Here is a 26,603-nt window from a genome sequence, read left to right on the forward strand (position 1 = left end):
AGTGAATGGGTCTGGATCTAATCCACAAAAAAAAAAAACTGATCTGCATTTTTGCGGACAGCATACAGCCATCTGAATGAGCCCTAAAAAAATCTTGAAGGGCTTGTCCGTGTTATTTTTTTGCTTTTTGTATGTTTCTAACTAATCAAATGTAAAGACTTTACCATGCACTTACTGCATCTACAGTTGCTGCTTTCTCAGCTTTCACTTAAGGTCACATGACATGTGATGTCAGCTTTTCTCCCTGCTCTGATGATGTTTCGTGCACAAGCCTGAGAGAGCAGATATGTGTCTGTAAACGAGACACTGCGCTGGTCGGATTTCCAGTGCTATATATATATTTATTTTTTCATAACTCGGACAATCCCCTTTAAGGATATTATTAAAAGTTACTTTTAAGCTATTGTGCCTCTATCTGATCTAACAAAATTGGTTTGCAAGTGTGTGTGTGTGCGTGTGTGTGGGGGGGGGTGGGGGGGGGGGGGGTACTGAATCCTTGCAGAATCGGACAGGTGTACATTGGGTTTACCCCTTTGCTAAACAAAAATATTCAGCAAGTGGCATTTATCATGCCTCCCAGGTGTCCCTCTTTTGGAGGGACAGTCCCTCTTTTTGACCCAAGTCCCTCTTTTTGACCCAAGTCCCTCTTTGATCCTTAAATGTCCCTCTTTTTGACCTCAGAAATTAATGTATAAATGTGGACCTTAAAATATCAGTAATCTGATGATTTATGTGCTAATATTTAAATAGATATTGAAGTGCAAGAAAAAAAATAGTCCCAGGAAAAGGAACTTATACTGACCTAACCGATTCCCAGCTGCTGCAGTTCTGACCAAGTCAGTAATTATGCTTTGGGCAGAGTTTGAGGCGTGGTCTAGTGTGAAAAAAATGGCCACGATGCGCAGCGCAAATATTGTCCCTATTTGTGAACATAACATTGCATTTATCATGTAGAGAAAGTTAATACAAAGCATTTACTAATATATTGTTATTATTCATATTGTCTCCTTTGCTGGCTGCATTCACTTTTCCATCACATTATACACCGCTTGTTTCCATGGTTATGACAACCCTGCAATCCATCAGTGGTGGTCATGATTGCACACTATAAAAAAAAAAATGCCGGCCTCTCTGGTGACCGGCACCATGGGAGTTCACACAGACTGGTGTTTTTTTTTTATAGTGTGCAAGCACGACCACTGCTGATGGATTGCAGGGTGGTTGTAACCATGGAAACGAGCAGTGTATAATGTGATAGAAAAATGAATCCAGTCAGAAAAAGGAGGCAATATGGGTAATAAAAATACATTAGTAAGTGGCCTCTATTAACTTTCACTACCTCATAAATGCTATATGCTGAAGTGACAAAACCCTTTTAACCGCCTCCGGACCGCCTAACGCAGGATTGCGTTCCGGGGGCGGTCGATTTATTCCTCCTTGATGCTTCGGCGCATTGCGGGTCGGCAAAAGTTAAAGGAGGAGATCGTCACCAGCCTGCCAGCCAATGATCATCGCTGGCAGGCTGGTGATTTTAAAAAAATCTAATCACAAGCCTGTTAACACATTATATTTATAAATATAATGTGTTAAATGGCTTCTGTGCTCCTCTGCTGGTCCCAGCAGAGGAGTACAGATCACTGTAAGTACACAAGACACAACACCTTTAGCCCCAGATCACCCCCCCATCAACCCAATTAACCCCTTGATCACCCCTGTCAATCACTAGTGAAAGGGAAAAAAGTGATCAGTGTAAACTGTCACCAGTATTGATGGTTAGGTTTTAGGTTAGGCCACTTTCACACCTGCGTTCGATCGGATCCGTTCTGAACGGATCCGCTCATATTAATGCAGACGGTGGCTCCGTTCAGAATGGATCCGTCTGCATTAACCCCTTAGGGACACAGCCTTTTTACACCTTAGGACCAGGCCATTTTTTGAAAATCTGACCAGTGTCACTTTAAGTGCTGATAACTTTAAAACGCTTTGACTTATCCAGGCCATTCTGAGATTGTTTTTTCGTCACATATTGTACTTCATGACAGTGGTAAAATAAAGTTAAAAAAATATTTTTTTTTGCATAAAAAAAAGTCAAATTTACCAAAAATTGGGAAAAATTTGCAAATTTCAAAGTTTCAGTTTCTCTACTTCTGTAATACATAGTAATACCCCCAAAAATTGTGATGACTTAACATTCCCCATATGTCTACTTCATGTTTGAATTATTTTGGGAATGATATTTTATTTTTTGGGGATGTTACAAGGCTTAGAAGTTTAGAAGCAAATCTTGAAATTTTTCAGAAATTTACAAAAACCCAATTTTTAGGGACGAGTTCAGGTCTGAAGTCACTTTGCGAGGCTTACATAATAGAAACCACCCAAAAATGACCCCATTCTATAAACTACACCCCTCAAGGTATTCAAAACTGATTTTACAAACTTTGTTAACCCTTTAGGTGTTGCACAAGAGTTATTGGCAAATGGGGATGAAATTTGAGAATTTCCTTTTATTGCCTAATTTTCCATTTTAACCCATTTTTTCCACTAACAAAGCAAGGGTTAACAGTCAAACAAGACTGTATCTTTATTGCCCTGACTCTGCCGTTTACAGAAACACCCCATATGTGGCCGTAAACTACTGTACGGCCACACAGCGGGGCGTAGAGTGAAAGGTGCGCCGTATGGTTTTTGGAAGCCAGATTTTGCTGGACTGGTTTTTTGACACCATGTCCCATTTGAAGCCCCCTGATGCACCCCTAGAGTAGAAACTCCATAAAAGTGACCCCATCTAAGAAACTACACCCCTCAAGGTATTCAAAACTGATTTTACAAACTTTGTTAACCCTTTAGGTGTTGCACAAGAGTTATTGGCAAATGGGGATGAAATTTGAGAATTTCATTTTTTTGCCTAATTTTCCATTTTAACCCATTTTTTCCACTAACAAAGCAAGGGTTAACAGCCAAACAAGACTGTATCTTTATTGCCCTGACTCTGCCGTTTACAGAAACACGCCATATGTGGCCGTAAACTACTGTACGGCCACACAGCGGGGCGTAGAGTGAAAGGTGCGCCGTTTGGTTTTTGGAAGGCATGTTTTGCTGGACAGTTTCTTTGACACCATGTCCCATTTGAAGCCCCCCTGATGCACCCCTAGAGTAGAAACTCCATAAAAGTGACCCCATCTAAGAAACTACACCCCTCAAGGTATTCAAAACTGATTTTACAAACTTTGTTAACCCTTTAGGTGTTGCACAAGATTTAATAGAAAATAGATACAATTTCAAAATTTCGCTTTTTTGGCAGATTTTCCATTTTAATATTTTTTTTCCAGTTACAAAGCAAGGGTTAACAGCCAAACAAAACTCATTATTTCTGGCCCTGATTCTGTAGTTTACAGAAACACCTCATATGTGGTTGTAAACTGCTGTACGGGCACACGGCAGGGCGCAGAAGGAAAGGAATGCCATACGGTTTTTGGAAGGCAGATTTTGCTGGACTGGTTTTTTTGACACCATGTCCCATTTGAAGCCCCCCTGATGCACCCCTAGAGTAGAAACTCCATAAAAGTGACCCCATCTAAGAAACTACACCCCTCAAGGTATTCAAAACTGATTTTACAAACTTTGTTAACCCTTTAGGTGTTGCACAAGATTTAATAGAAAATAGAGATACAATTTCAAAATTTCACTTTTTTGGCAGATTTTCAATTTTAATATTTTTTTTTCAGTTACAAAGCAAGGGTTAACAGCCAAACAAAACTCATAATTTATGGCCCTGATTCTGTAGTTTACAGAAACACCCCATATGTGGTCGTAAACTGCTGTACGGGCACACGGCAGGGCGCAGAAGGAAAGGAATGCCATACGGTTTTTGGAAGGCAGATTTTGCTGGACTGGTTTTTTTGACACCATGTCCCATTTGAAGCCCCCCTGATGCACCCCTAGAGTAGAAACTCCAAAAAAGTGACCCCATTTTAGAAACTACGGGATAGGGTGGCAGTTTTGTTGGTACAAGTTTAGGGTACATATGATTTTTGGTTGCTCTATATTACACTTTGTGCGGCAAGGTAACAAGAAATAGCTTTTTTGGCACCGTTTTTTTTTTTTTTGTTATTTACACCATTCATCTGACAGGTTAGATCATGTGGTAATTTTATAGAGCAGGTTGTCACGGACGCGGTGATACCCAATATGTATACAATTTTTTTTATTTATGTACGTTTTACACAATAATTTCATTTTTAAAACAAAAAAAATTTTAGTGTCTCCATAGTCTAAGAGCCATAGTTTTTTAAATTTTTGGGCGATTATCTTAAGTAGGGTCTCATTTTTTGTGGGATGAGATGACGGTTTGATTGGCACTATTTTGGGGTGCACATGACTTTTTGATTGCTTGCTATTACACTTTTTGTGACGGAAGATGACAAAAAATGGCTTTTTTTACACCGTTTTTATTTTTATTTTTTTACGGTGGTCATCTGAGGGGTTAGGTCATGTGATATTTTTATAGAGCCGGTGAATACGGACGCGGCGATACCTAATATGTATACTTTTTTTTATTTATGTAAGTTTTACACAATGATTTCATTTTTGAAACAAAAGAAATCATGTTTTAGTGTTTCCATAGTGTAAGAGCCATAACTTTTTCAGTTTTTGGGCGATTATCTTGGGTAGGGTATGATTTTTGCGGGATGAGATAATGGTTTGATTGTTACAATTTTGGCATAGATGCGACTTTTTTGATCACTTTTATTACCTTTTTTGGGAAGTAAGGTGGGCAAAATTCCAATTTCATCATAGTTTTTAATTTTTTATTTTTATGGCGTTCACCGTTCGGGTAAAGTAACATTACCGTTTTATAGATCAGGTCGTTACGGACGCGGCGATACCAAACATGTGTAGGGAATTTTATTTCTTTCATTTTTAATCAGTGATAAATGTGTTTTTTGATTTTTACTTTATTTTTCACTTTTTTCACTTTTTTTTTGACCCAGACCCACTTGGTTCTTGAAGATCCAGTGGGTCTGATGTCTACATAATACAGTACAGTACAATATATAGTACTATACTGTATTTTACACTTTGTCTGAACAGATCTATGCCTTTCAGCACAGATCTGTTCAGAACCATGGACAGCAGGACGCCTGAGAAGGCGTCCTGTTGTCATGGGAACCTTCCCCGTCTGCTCAGTTATGGTCAGAACTGCGCAGACGGGGAAGGGTAAGGACGGGGCTTGGGGGGGCTGCCTGGGAGCTCTCTCCCTCTCCATTCGGGGGACTGCAAAGGCACAGCAGCCCCCCGATGGGAGAGGGAGGGAGCTCCCTCTTACTGTTAACCTTTTCCATACAGCGGTCCGTACGGACCGCTGTATGGAAAGGGTTAAACGGCTGACATCGCATCACCGATGTCAGCCGTTTATACCAGGGTGCCAGCACTGTGCTGGCACCCTGGTATACCCACTAGACGCCAACGATTACGCAATGGGAGGCGGGCGGGGGATCGCGATCCCGCCTCCCGCACCGCCCGCCGCCCGCAACCCTCCCCCTGCACCTCCCACCGTGCCCAAATAACTCAGGGGTGCAGGGGGAGGAATACTGGACAAAGTTTTGAATCCTAAAGTTTCTGATCCCCGCGGTCAGGGACCGCGGGGATCATAAACTGCAGATATCGCAGCAAACCGCAGGTCTGAATTGACCTGCGGTTTGCCGCGATCGCCGACATGGGGGGGTCACGGGACCCCCCCGCGCATTTAGCCTAGGTGCCTGCTCAATGATTTGAGCAGGCACCGGGTTCCGATCACTGCCAGCCGCACGGCAGTGATCGAAAATGCACAGGGCGTACATGTACGCCCTGTGTCCTTAAGTACCAGGGCACAAGGGCGTACCTGTACGCCCTGTGTCCTTAAGGGGTTAATACTCAGAAAAAATTTCTAAGTCTGAAAGTAGCCTGAGCGGATCCGTTCAGACTTTACATTGAAAGTCAATGGGGGACGGATCCGCTTGAAGATTGAGCCATATGGTGTCATCTTCAAGCGGATCTGTCCCCATTGACTTACATTGTAAGTCGGAACGGATCCGCACGGCCAGGCGGACACCCGAACGCTGCTTGCAGCTGCTGAGCGCTGGCAGGCGGATGCATTCTCAGTGTATCCGCCTCCACTGAGAATGCATTAGGGCCAGACGGCTGCGTTCAGGGCCGCTAGTGAGCCCCTTCAAACGGAGCTCACAAGCGGACACCTGAACGCAGGTGTGAAAGGAGCCTAAGTTTAGGCCCCTTTGTTAGGTAGTTAGGGCCCAGCCCACCGCACCGCAGTCACTGATTCGCTGATTAGCGTATCGCTAATCAGCATTGGTACTTTTATAGTATCTGTAAGTGATCAGAACTGATCACAGTCAGATCTACAGGGAGTGCAGAATTATTAGGCAAGTTGTATTTTTGAGGATTAATTTTATTATTGAACAACAACCATGTTCTCAATGAACCCAAAAAACTCATTAATATCAAAGCTGAATATTTTTGGAAGTAGTTTTTAGTTTGTTTTTAGTTTTAGCTATTTTAGGGGGATATCTGTGTGTGCAGGTGACTATTACTGTGCATAATTATTAGGCAACTTAACAAAAAACAAATATATACCCATTTAAATTATTTATTTTTACCAGTAAAACCAATATAACATCTCAACATTCACAAATATACATTTCTGACATTCAAAAACAAAACAAAAACAAATCAGTGACCAATATAGCCACCTTTCTTTGCAAGGACACTCAAAAGCCTGCCATCCATGGATTCTGTCAGTGTTTTGATCTGTTCACCATCAACATTGCGTGCAGCAGCAACCACAGCCTCACAGACACTGTTCAGAGAGGTGTACTGTTTTCCCTCCTTGTAAATCTCACATTTGATGATGGACCACAGGTTCTCAATGGGGTTCAGATCAGGTGAACAAGGAGGCCATGTCATTAGATTTTCTTCTTTTATACCCTTTCTTGCCAGCCACGCTGTGGAGTACTTGGACGCGTGTGATGGAGCATTGTCCTGAATGAAAATCATGTTTTTCTTGAAGGATGCAGACTTCTTCCTGTACCAATGCTTGAAGAAGGTGTCTTCCAGAAACTGGCAGTAGGACTGGGAGTTGAGCTTGACTCCATCCTTAACCCGAAAAGGCCCCACAAGCTCATCTTTGATGATACCAGCCCAAACCAGTACTCCACCTGCACCTTGCTGGCGTCTGAGTCGGACTGGAGCTCTCTGCCCTTTACCAATCCAGCCACGGGCCCATCCATCTGGCCCATCAAGACTCACTCTCATTTCATCAGTCCATAAACCTTAGAAAAATCAGTCTTGAGATATTTCTTGGCCCAGTCTTGACGTTTCAGCTTGTGTGTCTTGTTCAGTGGTGGTCGTCTTTCAGCCTTTCTTACCTTGGCCATGTCTCTGAGTATTGCACACCTTGTGCTTTTGGGCACTCCAGTGATGTTGCAGCTCTGAAATATGGCCAAACTGGTGGCAAGTGGCATCTTGGCAGCTGCATGCTTGACTTTTCTCAGTTCATGGGCAGTTATTTTGCGCCTTGGTTTTTCCACACGCTTCTTGCAACCCTGTTGACTATTTTGAATGAAACGCTTGATTGTTCGATGATCACGCTTCAGAAGCTTTGCAATTTTAAGAATGCTGCATCCCTCTGCAAGATATCTCACTATTTTTGACTTTTCTGAGCCTGTCAAGTCCTTCTTTTGACCCATTTTGCCAAAGGAAAGGAAGTTGCCTAATAATTATGCACACCTGATATAGGGTGTTGATGTCATTAGACCACACCCCTTCTCATTACAGAGATGCACATCACCTAATATGCTTAATTGGTAGTAGGCTTTCGAGCCTATACAGCTTGGAGTAAGACAACATGCATAAAGAGGATGATGTGGTCAAAATACTCATTTGCCTAATAATTCTGCACTCCCTGTATAATAGTATTAGTGTCACCTTAGTTCTCCCTCCACCCAAAACGCAGTGTTTGCCCGATCAGGCCTGATCGGTCGCCCACACGTGCGTTCACCCACGCCCGCCCCGCCACAGTGACCAAATTATAATTTTTTTTTTAATCACTGCACAATCACTTTACAAGCGCTGCGGCGATATTTTTTATCGCAGCGGCTTCCGGTACTTCGCTAGCCTCCCATTTGTAAGACAGGCTTGCTTTTTTTCTTGGGTAGTCTCAGGGAATACCCCCTAAATTGAGTTGACCAAATGGCAAGTAAGGGGTATTCTTCTGAAGAGGCCTACAGGCTTCTGACCCAGTCGGATGAGGAATGGGAACCCTCATCTGACGAATCCAGCGGGTCAGAATACGAACCTGCAGAAAGCAGTGGCAGTCTGACCCAAAGTTCGGACGATGAGGTTGAGGTCCCTGATACCACCAGGCGTACCCTGGTGGTATCAGGGACCTCAACCTCATTGTCCGAAGTTTGGGTCTGACTGCCACTGCTTTCTACAGGTTCGTATTCTGATCCGCTTCAAAGGCTCTGTGAAAAGGCCACAGGCTATACGCACAAATTTCGTGTCTATGAGGGTAAACATCAGACCCTGGAGCCGGTCGGTTGCCCTGACTACCTGGGAAGCAGTGAGAAGACAGTCTGGGACTTGGTGTCACCCTTATTTGGCAAGGGGTACCATCTTTATGTGGACAATTTCTACACAAGTGTGCCCCTCTTCAGGCATTTGTTTACAGAACAGATGGGCTGCTGTGGCACCGCGCGACCTAGTCGCTGGGGCTTCCCCCAACGGCTCGTTACCACCCGTCTTGCAAGGGGGGAGAGGGCTGCCTTGTGTAACGAAGAACTGCTCGCGGTAAAATGGAGAGACAAGCGTGACGTTTACATGCTCTCCTCCATTCACGCAGACACGACAATACAAATTGAACGAGCAACCAGTGTCATTGAAAAGCCCCTCTTGGTCCACGACTATAATTTGCTCATGGGAGGGGTGGACTTCAATGACCAGATGTTGGCTCCTTATTTAGTGTCCTGCTGCACCAGACGCTGGTATAAGAAGGTGTCTGTATATATAATTCAATTGGCTATGTACAATAGTTTTGTTCTCTACAGTAAGGCTGGGAGAACAGGATCCTTCCTCAAATTTCAGGAAGAGATCATCGAGAACCTCCTGTATCCAGGAGGTTCCGTGGCCCCATCCACCAGTGTAGTGAGCCGTCTACACGAGCGACATTTCCCCAATGTCGTTGCTGGTACCTCAACCCAAGCGCCACCCCGAAAAACATGTTGTGTCTGTAGCAGTAGTGGAATAAGGCGTGACACCCGCTATTTCTGTCCTGACTGCCCTGACCACCCTACCCTATGCTTAGGGGAGTGTTTCCGGAAGTAGCACGCACAGGTACACTTAGCATAGGGATTGCGTCACACAGGACAGGCACACAGGGCTCTTAGGGCCCTTTCACTCACAGCTGCTGCAAACCTCTCCTTTCACCTGGGACAAAGTGCATAATGTACTTCACCATATCTCTGGGCGATTTGCGCTTTGCACATTATCCCATGGGGAAGGAGAGGTTTGTCCTATAAAGGCAAAAAAAGCAAAACAAAAAAAAATAATTACCGGTAAGCAAAAAAGTTAATGTTCTGTTCCAAAAGTTCAATAAAGTTTATAAAAGTTAATGTTCTGTTCAAATGTTATATAAAGTTAATGTTAATAAATTTATTGCGTTGCGGCCTGTTTTTTTATTTATTTTTTACCTTCTAGGTGGAACAACTGATGAACCAGCTGCAGCACTGATGTGCATTCTGACAGAAGCATTGCGCTGCTGTCAGATTACACAAAAGTCGGTGTATGCGGCGCTGCAGTAAAAAAGATACGTTTGCCGAGGCTTATGAGCTGAGGGGCGGTGTTCATATGCTTTGGCAAACACTTTGTATATAAAAAAATAAAAAAATCCCGGCAATGATTTATTTATCCACATCGATTGATGTGAATGGAGAAATCGGGTTTGCCAGGGCATACGAGCTGAGTGGGTTTGGATATTGGGCGGAGCTCCTATGTCCTGGCAGACTCCTTTCCCCCCTTTTTTTTGGGCAGATATTTTTTCATCTACATTGATCGATGCGAATAAAGAAATCTGTGCCGTCCATTTTTTCTTTCAGCCCAGAGGCTGAACGGAAAAAAAAATCTCATTACCCGTATGCTCAATATAAGGAGAATAGCAGAAACTCCTAATGCTGGCCATACATAATGATTGCGGAGACCCTCAAATGCCAGGGCAGTACAAACACCCCACAAATGACCCCATTTTGGAAAGACACCCCAAGGTATTCGCTGAGGGGCATATTGAGTCCATGAAAGATTGAACTTTTTGTCCCAAGTTAGCGGAAAGGGAGACTTTGTGAGAAAAAAAATAAAATAAAATTTCCGCTAACTTGTGTAAAAAAAAAAAAAATCTTCTATGAACTCACCATCCCCCTCATGGAATACCTTGGGGTGTCTTCTTTCCAAAATGGGGTCACATGTGGGGTATTTATACTGCCCTGGCATTTTAGGGGCCCTAAAGCGTGAGAAGTCTGGAATCCAAATGTCTAAAAATGCCCTCCTAAAAGGAATTTGGGCCCCTTTGCGCACCTAGGCTGCAAAAAAGTGTCACACATGTGGTATCGACGTACTCGGGAGAAGTTGGGCAATGTGTTTTGGGGTGTCTTTTTACATATACCCATGCTGGGTGAGAGAAATATCTCTCTAAAATGACAACTTTGTATAAAAAAATTGGAAAAGTTGACTTTTAGAGAGATATTTCTCTCACCCAGCATGGGTATATGTAAAAATACACCCTAAAACACATTGCCCTACTTCTTCTGAGTACGGCGATACCACGTGTGACACTTTTTTGCAGCCTAGGTAGGCAAAGGGGCCCAAATTCTAAAGCGCTCCTTTAGGATTTCACAGGGCATTTTTTACACATTTGGATTTCAAACTACTTCTCACGCATTAGGGCCCCTAAAATGCCAGGGCATTATAAATACCCCACAAGTGAACCCATTTTGGAAAGAAGACACCCCAAGGTATTTCGTGAGGGGCATGGCGAGTTCATGTAAAATTTTTGCTGCAAAATTTTTTGGGGGTCACAAGTTAGTGGAATATGAGACTTTGTAAGAGGAAAAAAACCCAAACATTTTCCGCTAACTTGTGCCCAAAAAATTCTAGGAACTCACCATGCCCCTCACGGAATACCTTGGGGTGTCTTCTTTCCAAAATGGGGTCACTTGTGGGGTATTTATACTGCCCTGGCATTTTAGGGGCCCTAATGCGTGAGAAGTAGTTTGAAATCCAAATGTGTAAAAAATGCCCTGTGAAATCCTAAAGGTGCTCTTTAAAATTTGGGCCCCTTTGCCCACCTAGGCTGCAAAAAAGTGTCACACATGTGGTATCGCCGTACTCAGGAGAAGTTGGGCAATGTGTTTTGGGGTGTCTTTTTACATATCCCCATGCTGTATGCAAACGCATGTCATGTTTTCTGACTGAAAAATGCCTGATCAGTCAGAAAAATGCATTGCAATACAGGATCCGTTTTTCCGGTGTGATCAGGCAAAACGGATCAGGTATTTATTTTTTTCTCATTTTTAAAGGGCTGCGCATGCGCAGATCGGAAGGGCGGATCCGGCATTCCGGTATTTTGAATGCCGGATCCGGCACTAATGCATTCCTATGGAAAAAAATGCTGGATCCAGCATTCAGGCAAGTCTTCAGTTTTTTTTCGCCGGAGATAAAACCATAGCATGCTACGGTTTTCTCTTTTGCCTGATCAGTCAAAATGACTGAACTGAAGACATCCTGATCCATCCTGAACGGATTACTCTCCATTCAGAATGCATGGGGATATGCCTGATCAGTTCTTTTCCGGTATAGAGCCCTAGTGACGGAACTCTATGCCGGAAAAGAAAAACGCTAATGTGAAAGTAACCTAATAAATGAAAGAAACCAGCTGCTGGAGGTCTGTCAGATGTGAGACTTATTCCAAGGAAAGTCACACACTGAAGATAAACAGGGTGCTGATGACTAATGCATTTATTTGCAGCACGGAGTTTGTAATCCGCATCAGTGAACAAAGAGAATTTGATGTATAGTATGTGTTATAACATTGGCATCCGTCCATGCCCAGCTGTAGCAGACTTGGATCATAGTTTAACTGTTCACACTACAGAGTTATGTCACATGGGAAGAGGTACTTACCTCCATATTGGCAATAAAGTTATAGCAACTGAATTGTGTATAGGACGTCTGATAAAGAATGATAAAAGATCTGAATATGCATAATAAGGTATGTTTTAAATGGACAGCTACTTCTACATGGAAAGCAATGAATGGAGTCTGGAAGCACAAAGCTAAGGGCCCTTGTACATATTAAAGAGTAACTTTTTTTTTTTTTGCAATTTTCTTTTAACCCTTTCCTGACGTGGCGATTTTCAGTTTTTTGCATTTTTGTTTTTCGCTTTCTGCCATAACTTTTTAATTTTTCTGTTCACATAGCTATATGAGGGTTTGTTTTTTGTGGGACAACTTGTACTTCCTAATGCTACTATGATGTAGTGGGACGCTGGAAAAAATTCCAAAAGGGGTGGAATTGGAAAAAAAAACACAATTCCGCCCCAGTTAAATTTTTTTTTTTTTTAACAACGTTCACTATGCGGTAAAACTGACTTGTGCTCTTCATTCTCCAGGTCAGTACAAATCTGGCGATACCACATATGTATAGTTTTTCTTGCGCTATAATACTTTTTATTAAATTTTTTTACTTTTTGTTAGGTCCCCAAGTGGAGCACAACTTGCAATCAACTTGTAGAGAATAATGGAAAATGGTCCATTATTCTGTATAGAAATTGCTATATCCCAGTTCAGTGTTGCCATCTGCTGGCCTGAGCTTGGATATACTAATAATGAGCCTGGAAGCCTAGTACAGGTTCTGGCTCATTATTAGAACATTCCCTGATCTTCGCTGGGGAAATGCGTGCCTGAACCGGAAGTGTGCGCTTCTGTTTTTTAGCACTCAGACGCTGTGGTCACATTTAAACACAGCATCTGAGGAATTAAATGTACGTGGTCAGCATTACCGCCGATTGCGGACATTAATCGCCGATGCCTGCTGTATGAAACAGACCCGACATGCGCCGTACAGAATGATGATTTTAAGAAGAGGTACAATCTAGGACTTTGGGTCCTTTTATTAAGGCCTCTTTCACACGACAGTATGTCCATTTCAGTGTTTTGCGGTCCGTTTTTCACGGATCCGTTGTTCCGTTTTTTGCTTCCGTTGTGGTTCCGTTTCCGTTCCGTTGTTCCGTTCCGTTTTTCCGTATGGCAAATACAGTATACAGTAATTTCATATAAAAAATTGGGCTGGGCATAACATTTTCAATAGATGGTTCCGCAAAAAACGGAACGGATACGGAAGACATACGGATGCATTTCCGTATGCATTCCGTTTTTTTGCGGACCCATAGACTTTAATGGAGCCACGGAACGTGATTTGCGGCCAAATATAGGACATGTTCTATCTTTAAACGGAACGGAAAAACGGAAATACGGAAACGGAATGCACACGGAGTACATTCCGTTTTTTTTGCGGAACCATTGAAATGAATGGTTCCGTATACGGACCGTATACGGACCGCAAAACGGAAAAAAAAAACGGTCGTGTGAAAGAGGCCTAAGATGGAAAAGATTTTTGGGCTATTTAGAAGTTTAAAAGAAAATTCTAAAAAAGTTTAGTTACTCTTTAACCTATAGTCAGCCTAACCCACTGTTTTCATTCGGAGCAGTCAACAGTCATGTGTATGGAGAGCTCCCTACCCTACCCTGACAGATGATGTTGGGGGAGAGAAGGATTAAAAGTGTTGAATTTTAATGGTCAATACTTTTGTTCTCCAAGAAGAGAAGCTGCTGCAAGAGCTCTCTATCAGCGACTATCTCTTGTATCCCCATCGAAAACACAAGCCAAGTGTGTATGGGTGACTCATTTGGGCAACATCTAATAAAGGTGTAAGGGCACTCTTAGAAAGTTTATTCCAATTATTGTGTAGATTCAATAGTTTCCATTCAGTGGCTTGAGGGCAGACGAGTCAGTGTTTATCTCAAGACAACTGGATTGAAAAAGTGAACGTAAATGTTACATCTGTATAGATGTATACAGCTATATGTAGTTAGCAGCTAGAGGCAGCCAGAAGTATATAATTTACCTTCTATGGCTATTTAACACGAAGAAGTAGGAACCATAAAAAAAACTGTCCAACTAGGGGTGGGCGATATAGACGATATGCAATATAAACGATCTAAAGTTGGCCTACGATAGAGATTTAGTTTATATCGCAGTAGAACATGGCATGCGCCACTCTCGGCACACACCATGTTCTCCTGAGTCGGCACAGTGGAGAAAGAGGGAATCCCTCCCTCCCCACTGTGTGCAGCTGCCGCTGACCACCAATGAGAACAGACTAGGAGGAGGAGGGGAGGGACTGTGGCCACTCCGACACCAATGAGAACAGAGAGGAGGAGGAGGGGAGGGACTGTGTCCACTCCGCCACCAATGAGAACAGAGAGGAGGAGGAGGGGAGGGACTGTGGCCACTCCGCCACCAATGACAACAGAGAGGAGGAGGAGGGGAGAGGCTGTGGCCACTCCGCCACCAATGACAGAGAGGAGGAGGAGGGGAGAGGCTGTGGCCACTCCGCCACTAATGAGAACAGAGAGGAGGAGGGGAGGGACTGTGGCCACTCCGCCACCAATGAGAACAGAGAAGCGGAGGAGGGGAGGGGCTGTGGCCACTGCGCCACCAATGAATATAGTTAATATACCTGAATACAAACATAGCCTGCATGTGCCGGCCATATCTCATACCTGGCCTCTATTACAAGTGCGCCGTGATCAGCTGCAATTAAACCCTCAGGTCCTGATGGGTTAAATGCGGCAGATCACAATAGAGCTCTATTAGGGTGAATAGGACAAGGGTTCTAGCCCCTAAGGAGGCTAATAGTTATTAAATAAAAAGTGAATTGAATATATTGCGATATATATATCGCACATGCTTAAAATTATATCGCAATATAGATTTTAGGCCATATCGCCCGCCCCTAAGTCCAACGTTCAAAAAGTAGAACAAAATGTAATTACTGTTAACATTTTTTTGCTGTTCTCCCACATGCTAATGCAACAAGTAGTGCGTAGTGATAACACAAACATGTCACGTGATGGTATCTTCCAGAGGATGCAGGCTTTAGTGACTTTCCCTGTGCTAAAGATTAATGTGTTTTATTAAGCTTTTATAAAAGAAGATATATTGCAAAGAAAAAATGTTGGACCTGAAGACATCAAAACACAAAACAAGAGAAGAACATAAGTTGTTTAAGGCAGATTTACACTGCCCGACTGATCAAGCAATTATCAGGAAGGGACCGTTTCTTCCCAATAACTGTCAGCTCGTCAGTGGCGGTAAAGAGTAGCATTTGCATGCAGTAATCTCCTCCACTGTGAGGGGGCGAGCGATCATGACTGCCATCACTCATCCTCATACAGAAACATTGTTTCTGGGCAGCAGATTGCTGGTTACAAATCACAATTTGGCGCCCAGGAACAAAGATTTAATGTGCTGCATGAAAGATCATTTTACCCAATGAACATGTGTTTTTGCTTATTTATCAGGTGACTGGCAGCACATATACAAGGGCCAAGTATCAGGAATGAGAGTTCGGAGTACAGTTTGTACCTGATAATAGCCCTGATAATTGTGCGGTGTAAATCCTCTTTTAGAATCACATGAAAAGCCAACCATGGTGATATGTGACTAGGTGGTTAGCAACCTACTCAATGCATCCCTTCTGATGTTCCTGCAGATATATATGTAGTTTCCATTGTTTTATGTTTTTATTTTTTAAGATTCTATTTTCTTCTTGTCTTTCTGCTTCCAGACTCTCATTATGCATTATTGATTGATCGATTATTGTAGTCATTATCTAAGTAAGAATCTGTTCTCACCACTTTTGAACCTACAGATGTAGTAGAGTTAACAGTCCTACTTGGCGAGCCATCACATCTAGTTAACGAGTGATTATTGCGACTGTTAACTGTGCTACCTCTGTACATTTGCAGTGTACATGTCATGTATCCACGGGGATACGTTTAGCTTGCGGAGGCTGATAGAGGCCAAAAGAATGTCCTTGTTGCTTCTGTTGGCCTGGTATATCTCAGTGTTGTCAGTTATGTGTTAAAATCAAGTGAATTAAATTCATACTAAACAACCATGGACAAATGTCTTGTCTCAGGGGGATAATTAAATTAGTTCATAGAAACAAGCCAGGACTCCAATGCTCCATGTCCAGTTTACATAGAAGTGTTAACAAGATGAATGCCCTGACATTAGACGGCATGTCTCTAGCCAGGGTTGTAGCTATAGGGGGTGCAAAGGTAGCATAAGTAGCAGTCGCTACTAGGCCAAAAAGCCTGAGGGGGCCCAAAGACCCTTGTGCCACAAAATACCATGTTTTATAGAATGCTGGCTGGGAGGGCTCTGTTATAGATTTTGCACTGTGGCCCATAATCTTCAAGTTACACCTCTGGCTGGAGGGAAGGGGTTAGGTCAAGAATTTGGCATGGAAGGTGCCGTTTCAATTTTTGCCTCAGGCAGCATGAAGGCTATGTGCTTCACTACTCTGGCCACAAAGCACTGATGGAAGGGGGCCCAAGGTGAACTCTTGCACCAGGGCCCATGAGCCTTTAGCTACGCCCCTGTCTCTAGTCAATCTACTGTTTCTGAGAATGGCTGGAGTCATCTATAAAGGACAAAGGAAAATATAATAACTGCCATAATGCCCTGTCATAATCCACATTTTATAACACATCTATTTATGACTGGAGAACTCAGCTGCTTCTCTGGTCTCCGAAGCCAGGATTTTCAGCCAAAAGAAATATCATAATTAAATAGTGGTTCAAATTATAAAAATTTCATATTCATGTTCGTTATGTCTAGATTGGAAAAAATATTCTGAGAAATAATCATGTTAAGAGGGTTCCCATGAGACAATATAATACAGGCAAGAATTTTGTCTTGTAAGTGCGTTTATTTGCATATGGTTAGCCACCCTCCTCTGACATGACCAGGCAGGAGGGTTGAGGTGGGAAGGCTGAGACCCTTTAAAAATGTCAAATCAATATATACATGGGGTCAGCCTTAGAGGATCAACCAAGATAGTAAGAGGCCTGCTATTCTTTATTTTATCCCTTTTTATTTTTATGACAGTTTTGTCTTATATATGCCTTTGTCTTGTCATCATTTTTGTAACATTTCTTAGGCACTGTACTGTGGAATATAAAATCTTAACTAATACATGTGTCTTTGCTGCTCTGTTGTGCCTACAGCTTTGAAGAGTAAAATAAAGTAGCGCTTAGCTTTGTTAACCTTCTGAATGCCAGAGTGCTAGAAGTTAACCTGCTAGAGAGCACAGTGTGTGCCAGTGTGTAAGTTCATTAAAGTGTTGGCATCTTATTGGGAATGAAACTGAGTGGTCGAAGCAGTTTGTGTGGATGCATGGTCTGGTTTTGAGGTGCACTTACCTCATTTGTAGCCTTGTATGAAATGTTTGTCTAAGAATGAGTGTAGAAAGTTGAGTAAGCCCTTCCAGTTGCATGAAATTTACATGTGCAGTCAGTGGTGTAGGTGACAGCTGTTCAATGAATGTGCTGAGAGTCAGACTGACACCAGTCTGATGGCCTATCCTAAGGACTTTCATCATGGTATTTGTGGTCCCTACAATGTTGTTCTATTCAGAATATCCTGAGTACTGATTCCACTTACCTGCAGTAATGCAATGCCTATGAACACCCCAGCCACAATGGTTAGATTATCTTGCAGCCACTTTTCAAACTGAGGAACACAGCCCTTGGTATGTATGGTCGCTTGCTGGTCAAGTTCCTAGGTAAGAAGAAATCTCAGTTATGTACACAAAGGAACTCAGAATCTTTTCCACAATGGAAACATTATACAGTTCAAATCATCAGATTACTTGCAATACTCCAAGAGACATAAAATGCTAAAAAATACAAACAGACTTACCTATAAAATTGTCATTAAAAAAAGAATTGGACCTTTGTCTTCGCATGAAAGGAAATTGTGTATTATTACTAGTGATATCTGTGTGTGCCATATATTAGAAACACAGAACTGCAACATCCTCTTGTTTTGGGGGAAAAAAGACTAAATAAAGTGCAACTATATTGGTAGTCACTGTCACTTATTTATATATCTCAGGACCCGATGATAAAACTGACACTATATTATTGATTCAATGCACGACAGAATGCCAGCATTTTGCCATCAGTTTTTATGCAGCAACTACTACAGTATAAAGGAACTTCCTCTTGAAAAATGGTTGCTGCTGCAAAAAAATAATAATCAGAAGATTTGCAATATCTCTGTAAGGGTGGGTTCACACTAGCGTTATGGAGTCTGTTTTGGCTTCCCGTTATAACAGGGTTATAACGGAATCCATAAGACAGAAGAACGGATCCGTTTTGCTGCCAATAGACTTGTATTATGATAAACTGCAAAACGGACGCCTTTAAAAGGCATTCCATTTGCTCTCTGTCCTAATAGAAGTCCGTCTGGTTCCTGCGCTCCCTGGACTTTGTGTGGCTCTCATGGCCCATAAAAGGTAGGAACTAGTGTTAGGGACAACTCATTAAGGCGACCTTGACATGGTGAGTGGCTTATTATGCTTTGGCCAAAATGTACACCAATGCCTTATTCAACATCCAGCATAAAGGCAGGGCAGAGTGCTGGTTGCAGTGTGCGATTGCATTTTGTGTTTTTGCGTTTGTATCTGTATTTCGCCAGAGCAATCTGCACCTGCTAGGGGTTGTGCGGGCTGAATCCCCCATATTTTTTCTTTGTAGTATATATTGGAGGCGTGGTGATCTCCAACCAGTCATGCACACCTGACCAGTTAGTATGCCCTGGAGGCTGGTTTTAAAGTCAGTATAAAACTGAATCTGCTTATATAGCACCTACCAGTAGCCATTAGGCTCCAGGAGAAGTATATAGTGGGCTCAGCATGCATGTGAGTACTTGCATCCCTGGATCCGATGAAAGCTGTAATGGCACCGGACGGGGTTAAAAGCAGAGTGGGCTTGGCGTGCATGCTGTACCTGCGCTCCCTGGACTTTGTGTGGCTGTCATGGCCCATAAAAGGTAGGAACTAGTTTTAGGGACCACTCATTAAGGCGACCTTGACGTGGTGAGTGGCTTATTACGCTTTGGCCAAAATGTACACCAATGCCTTATTCAACATCCAGCATAAAGGCAGGGCAGAGTGCTGGTTGCAGCGTGCGATTGCATTTGTGTTTTTGCATTTGTATCTGTATTTCGCCATAGCAATCTGCACCTGCTAGGGGTTGTGCGGGCTGAATCCCCCATATTTTTTCTATGCAAGACGGAAAACAAAGTCCTGTCGACAGGACTTTGTTTTCCGGCTTGCATAACTGGACCCAGACGGGTCCGTTATGTTTTCCATTAGACTTCTATTAGGACGGAGCAAAACAGAATGCCTCTTAAAGGTATCCGTTTTGCATTCTATCCTATGGATTCCGTTATAACGGAAAGCGATTACGGACTCCATAACACTAGTGTGAACCCACCCTAAGTAAATAGAACGTAATTATCAAATGTTGGCTACTGATCAGAATATCGACAGTTTTATTTCTTGTAATGTTTACCTTGCATTGTAACCTATGAATGATGAGGTGTCTTTATGCAATATGAAATCTCGTCCAAGTCTCAATATTTGCAGAAAAGTAATGACTCATACTTACTGACTTCTGCCTGACATCGTAGCCACATTGAGTGTTGATGACATCTTCCTATCATTGATAAAAAATTAGCAATGTCAGTAATGTATTAACACACAAAGTACATTTTCTTTCTGCTGATAATCCACTTCCAAACGTCCCATGGCTGAAACCATAATTTTTTTTTTTATCAACTTTTCCACTCCTGCAAACACCTTTTACTTACACATGTATTATTAGTTAACCTATTAACGAAGACTCCAGTTTTTTTTTTTTTTTTTTTTTACATATATTGCTAACTAATTTGTCTTACAGTAACTCAGATGCATTCATACATTTTGAACTTTTCATTATGGGAACCTGGTCACGTGATCAAGTGCGATCAGCAGCTCTAATATGTAAACAGGAGCTCGGTCTCTCCCTGTTGCCGACTTCGTGTGATCTACAGGATGACATCATTACGGTCAAATCTCTCCTGGGAGCTCTCAGGCCCCTCCCCTACCTCCATGTTCCTCTGTCTATCTCTGTATTCTGTTGAAAATATAATGTCTCCCCTATGTAAATGACCAGGAATGCAGATATAGTAGGTGAGTGTATACAGTTATTAGCTGCAGTTATATAAATGCCCCGACTCACACTGCCTGTCTGTACTATCTGTGTGTGCTGACTCTCCAGTGTAGTTGTATAATATGTAACTTTCTGCAATTCTTCCTGCCTCTTGCAAGTAAATGCTGACAGAGGAGAGAGATGACACAGCAAAGAAGGCAGACAGTATGAAGCTACATCACATAATAAAGGGGGACCTTGCAGTGTAAGGGGACAGCAGCTCTCTCACTGATCGGTCATGGCTGCCCTTACACAGTGGAGAGCAGAGTGCTGGGATTCTGCTCCCTCCGTCTCTTTAAAGAAAGGCATGATGGGAAATGTAGGATTCATTAGGAAAATCATATCTGCTCTGAAGAAGGACTCAAGATGACAGACAACCCATAAATTACACATCCAATAAAACAGGCATACACAACAGCCTCTCTTATTTATTAATGGCCCTTTTCTGCACTATATAGGCAAAGGAAAATCCTGGATTGCTTCTTTAAAGGGGTTTTCCGTGATTTTGATACTGATGACCTATCCTCAGGATAGGTCATCAGTATCTGATTGGTGGGGGCCTGACACCCAGGACCCCCGCCGATAAGCTGTTTGAGAAGCTGCCGGCGCTCCTGTGAGCACCGCGGCCTTCTCCGTGCTTATCAAGTACAGCGCCGTACATTGTATAGGAGCTGTGCTTGGTAACGTGCTCAGACACATTCACTTCTATGGGGATGAGAGCGATACGAAGCACAGCTGCTATACAATGTACAGTGCTGTGCTTGGTAAGTACGGAGAAGGCTGCGGTGCTCACAGGAACGCTGGTGCCTTCTTAAACAGCTGATCGGCAGGGATCTCAGGTGTCAGAGGACACTGAGGACAGGTCATCAGTATTAAAATCCTGGAAAAACCCTCTAATATAAAGTACTTATTTCACGTTATAGCCTGAAAACCACATACATGGTCCCTCCTATGATGTTAGTTTCACTCATTAACATAATTAATATAGGAAAATCTCCTCTTTGGTTTCAGTTGCACAGTAAGTCAATATTATTAGATATTCAATGCACAGTGACGTACATAGAGAGGTCGCCGTTACGACCGGGCCCGGCTGCCTGTGGACCTCTGGCCCTGCCCTGCTGTAGTGCTGTGTGTACCCAGGGGCCGGCCCCCAGTGCTCCTTGTGCCTGCCCCTTTAATATACTTACCCTCCCCTCCCTGGCCGCCGCTTCACTGTCCTGAGTGCGTACAGCGTCAGGACGTAGTGCGCGCACTATGACTTGACGCTGCACACTGTCAGGTGACAGTGCGGTGCTGGCTGGGAAGACAGAGATGCGGAGCGCGGGTTGGGGGAGGGGGGCGTCAACGGGGAGGGGGCCCCATGGAATGTGTGTACGCCACTGACCATGCATAATCATCTAGGTTACCATTTGTCACTAATAGTCTTTTACAAGATACAATGTCGGTACCTTTGGCATGTGCACACTTGACAATGAGAAGGTGTATAGAGAAACTCTTAGAAAGGCTCAGTATAATGTATTTCATGTAGCCAGGGATGGGAAAGAATGGTAGGTGCATAATTTAAGAAGAATATGGGGGTTCATAGACGTCACGTACAGCAGGGTCTTTAGTGCAGCAGGAGAATGGCACTCCACAGCGCTCTCGACTGGCATTGGCATCTGTGCAGTTGAAGTAAATATTCAGATTCCAGTCATCAGCTCCAAATGCCCCACAGCACTGCCACTATGGAGAGAAACAGAAGACAAAACAGGAGAGATACTGTAAATGAGTACATTTTCCATGCCTTACATTCACTCACTTTCAATGGCATGATTCCATCTTATAAGGCAGGACTTAGGGATCATGTACATGGCGTGCCCCCATATAGAGCCTTGCCAGATTCTGACAGCATTTATGGGAAATAAACATAATTCTATGGGTGTTGTATCATAGGTCTATACCACATGGGAATGTAAAGTCCTGCTCACAATTTAATCTCAGCCTACACTGCTGGCATACGTTTGGGCGATCTCTCGATGTATAACTCCGATGGAAGGTTGCGATCTCGCTAACAGGGCACCTTGTGGAAACATATGCCACAATGCATACTTTTTCACTACATACCTATGTATGGAATAGCATAGTCAACTGCAATATTCCCCACTGCAAAAAAATTGATATGCCAATGCATATCGGCCAGATGGAGACCGAAAAATTACTTTTCAATACTTCCATCGGGTGAATTAAGCTCTACTGATATGTTTGTGTTTGAGGCTTAAGGCATGTTCAAACTGGGCGTTGTTTTTCAAATCCACAGCATTGGCTATTCTTTTGTGGAAATTGGCATTACAAAAAGTAAAATTTGCGTTCTAATTGCATATTGGGTGGATTTTTTATGCACATTTCTTTTTGTCAACATTAATGTTAGACCTTTCCTTACTACAACTGTGCGGTGTCATTTGAAAAACAGATTACACATAATTTTAAACCAAATATGATACAAAGAAGAGCAAGAAACACTGCATATGAAAGCCGCGCCTCTAAAAAATGTACAATTTATTGAAGACACACTAACACACAGACATTTAAAATTAATTGTATACAATTACAAACCCATGTGTGGACTACAGATCTGTCCAACACATTAGCCTACTAGCACCGCATGTAATCTAGACATGTATGCACCACCAAAAGGACAACATGGTATGAATAAGGCAACAAAAAATATAAACCAATCTGATGTTCAGACAGGCAGGCATGGTGTGTAGGTAAGAAAGTATCCCCACGCGTATCGCCAGTCAAAGCTGGCTTCCTCAGGGGTTCATAATCCAATACCTAAGTGTCCCATATATATATATATATATATATATATATATATACACACATACTAAATACTACGAAAAAGGGTACAGCAACATCTGTCCAATATTCGGTTGGCATCAAGTGACAGGTCTAATGGGGAAAAGCCTTTGACTTCGGTGGCATCTCACTTTCTGGATTTCTATGGAGGTGAGTATAGTGGATTGAGAGTCATCGGATTGGACCTTATCCGAAATAACATCAGGGGAATATGGGTTTCCCAACATTTGTTAAAATCTGAATCTTCAGTCTTAGATCACTTGCACCACACGGTCTTAATAAGGAACTTTCCTTTATTGGTTATGATGTGTAATTAATTTACACTCTAATCACAGATTACATTTTCACCTTTTTTTTCACATACACATTGTATACACATAATTTTTTTGTCACTTTTGTTAATCCTTTTGTTTGCTTTTCTAGGTCACCCTATGAGTCTTGATTGGATTTGCACTATATATTGGCACTTGGCACTTTACAAAAGGATTCACATTAATGGACCATTCTCACGGCTTCGGCTGAAAATACGGATGGATTTATTATTAGGAGACCTCTTTGGCCCCCTTATTCCATAAAAAATCAGGACAGCCACATATAAAATGAACTTTATTTGAATGCCCGTGGATGACTTATGTATTTTTTTATTGGGCATGGTGTCATGTACCTTTGTGCCCACAGACATATTTTTACTCGTACATTGCCTTTATTCCCTGGTGCGCGCCTACTAGACCTTTGGTTGGACTATCTCAATGTGTTACAAATTGTGAAGAATATTATATCAAATAATCTATACTATTTATTTTATATAAAAGAAGGAAGGGAAGAAAGAGAGAAAGGGAAAAGGGGAAAAGAAGAGAAGGGAGAAAAAAAAAAGGGGGAACATTTTTTTCCTCCTTTTTTTCTTTTGGTGCTTTTCACTAGTGGTGATAACTTTATGAATTTGATACTTATTAATTATTTTTGTAATTTTATGAATTTAAAATTTATTAACTATAGTTTGTCTAGGTAATTTGGTACTTTATTTCACATATTACACAGGTGGTATGATCTGTGTATAGGTTTTTGTATATGCGCATATATGGAGTATATAATCATGGTTATTTGTATGGCTATGCGGTTCATCAATGAACGCATCGTATATTATAAACATGTTATTGATTTATGTATTGATCTTTATTGTTTGGATATTAATAATTCACTAATGAGTGTATTGTATATTATGCTATTGATTCACATATAGATTTTTGCTATCATGGGGAACTATTATGATTATTAAATAATTAACCATGATCTATATATAACAAGTAATGCATAGGAGATTTAACTATGCTATTAATTATTCATGAATGTTTTAGGTATATATTATAGGGCTGCAGCTAACGATTATTTGAATAATCGATTAGTTGTCGATAATTTAATCAATTAATCGGGAAAAACCACCAAAATTACAAAACAAAGAGGTTTATATGATTTTACTTAAAAAAATTATGTTCAAAGGCCATATTAAAACAAATTGTGGACGACACTATTATGGGGGGATCTGTGGACGACACTATTATGGGGGGATCTGTGGACGGCGCTGTTATGAGGGATCTGTGGACGGCGTTGTTATGGGGAGATCTGTGGATGGCGCTGTTATGGGGGAGATCTGTGGGTGGCGCTGTTATGGGGAGATCTGTGCATGGCGCTGGTATGGGGGGATCTGTGGATGGCGCTGTTATGGGGGGGAATCTGTGGATGACGCTGTTATGGGGGGGATCTGTGGGTGGCACCGTTATGGAGGGGTCCTGTGGGTGGTACCGTTATGGAGGGGTCCTGTGGGTGGCACTGTTATGGAGGGGATCTGTGGGTGGCACTGTTATGGAGGGGATCTGTGGGTGGCACTGTTATGGGGAGGGGGATCTGTGCACTGTTATGGGGAAGGGGATATGTGCACTGTTATGGCCATAACAGTGCACAGATCCCTTTCCCCATAGCAGTGCACAGATTCCTTTCCCCATAACAGTGCACAGATCCCCCTCCCCATAGCAGTGCCATACACAGATCCCCCCCTCCCCATAGCAGTGCCATACACAGATCCCCCTCCCCATAACAGCCCCGGCCCCGCTGCTCACAGCAGACTAATCCGGCAGTAACTTTTACTCAGTGTCAGCGCATCTTTATTACCTTACAATGAAGCTCAGGTAACAGGCAGAGCGGGGGGCGGCGTAACGTCACTCACTCACGTGACGCACCTGCTCCGCCCACTTTATGAATGAAGGAGGCGGAGCAGGCGCGTCACATGAGTAAGTGACGTTGCGCCGCCGTCCGCTCTGCCTGTTACTGGAGCTTCATTGTAAGGTAAAATAAAGATGCAGTGATTTAAAGTAAACCGCCCGCCCACATAGGAACGAAATTGGACGATTATTCGATAACTGGATTCGTCGGCAACGAATCCAGTTATCGATTATATCGATTAATCGTTGCAGCCCTAATATATTATAGATTGTTGTATGATGTAACTTTGGCAAATATATACTCTCCCATTTGCATATTTTTGTATTGCTTCGAGATATGCAAATTGGTGATTCAGCACAGGCACACTAGGTATTTCTAGCCTAACGATGCTGTTTCCTGCTTTTGGAACGCACCACAGACATACATCTGGTTTGGCGCCATCGTACGCACGTGCAGATAGCCGTTCCCAGTCCAACGATGCTGTTTCCTGTCTTTGGAACGCATCGTGGACATGTTTCCGGCCTCATGCCATCTTGCTCGTGCGCATATGGCTTTCTAGTACGCCATACAAAATCATTTGGCACCATTGTTCACACACATGGGCTGCTCACTGGAAAATAACTGCCTTAATTCTATGTGGCATTGATTCAACAAGGTGCTGATAGCATTCTTTAGAAATGTTGGCCCATATTGATAGGATAGCATCTTGCAGTTGATGAAGATTTGAGGGATGCACATCCAGGGCACGAAGCTCCCGTTCCACCACATCCCAAAGGTGCTCTATTGGGTTGAGATCTGGTGACTGTGGGGGCCATTTTAGTACAGTGAATTCATTGTCATGTTCAAGAAACCAATTTGAAATGATTCGAGCTTTGTGACATGGTGCATTATCCTGCTGGAAGTAGCCATCAGAGGATGGGTACATGGTGGTCATGAAGGGATGAACATGGTCAGAAACAATGCTCAGGTAGCCTGTGGCATTTAAATGATGGCCAATTGGCACTAAGGGGCCTAAAGTATGCCCAGAAAACATCCCCCACACCATTACACCACCACCACCACCAGCCTGCACAGTGGTAACAAGGCATGATGGATACATGTTCTCATTCTGTTTACGC

The 26,603-nt window shown here is 42.6% G+C and overlaps 1 protein-coding gene across 1 annotated transcript in view; it reads right to left on the bottom strand.

Moving 5' to 3' along the window:
• Positions 1-26,603, bottom strand: part of TSPAN5 (tetraspanin 5) — a 205,394-nt gene that overhangs the window by 7,269 nt on the left and 171,522 nt on the right. Inside the window, exons 5-7 of the mRNA XM_044302279.1 lie at positions 22,027-22,152; positions 19,849-19,896; positions 17,837-17,953 (exon numbers count right to left, since the gene is read on the bottom strand). Of these exons, the coding sequence (XP_044158214.1) occupies positions 17,837-17,953; positions 19,849-19,896; positions 22,027-22,152 (291 nt within the window). The remainder of the gene's footprint in view (positions 1-17,836; positions 17,954-19,848; positions 19,897-22,026; positions 22,153-26,603) is intronic.

This window comes from Bufo gargarizans, chromosome 1 (genome assembly GCF_014858855.1).
Source record: "Bufo gargarizans isolate SCDJY-AF-19 chromosome 1, ASM1485885v1, whole genome shotgun sequence".
Lineage (NCBI taxonomy): Eukaryota > Metazoa > Chordata > Amphibia > Anura > Bufonidae > Bufo > Bufo gargarizans.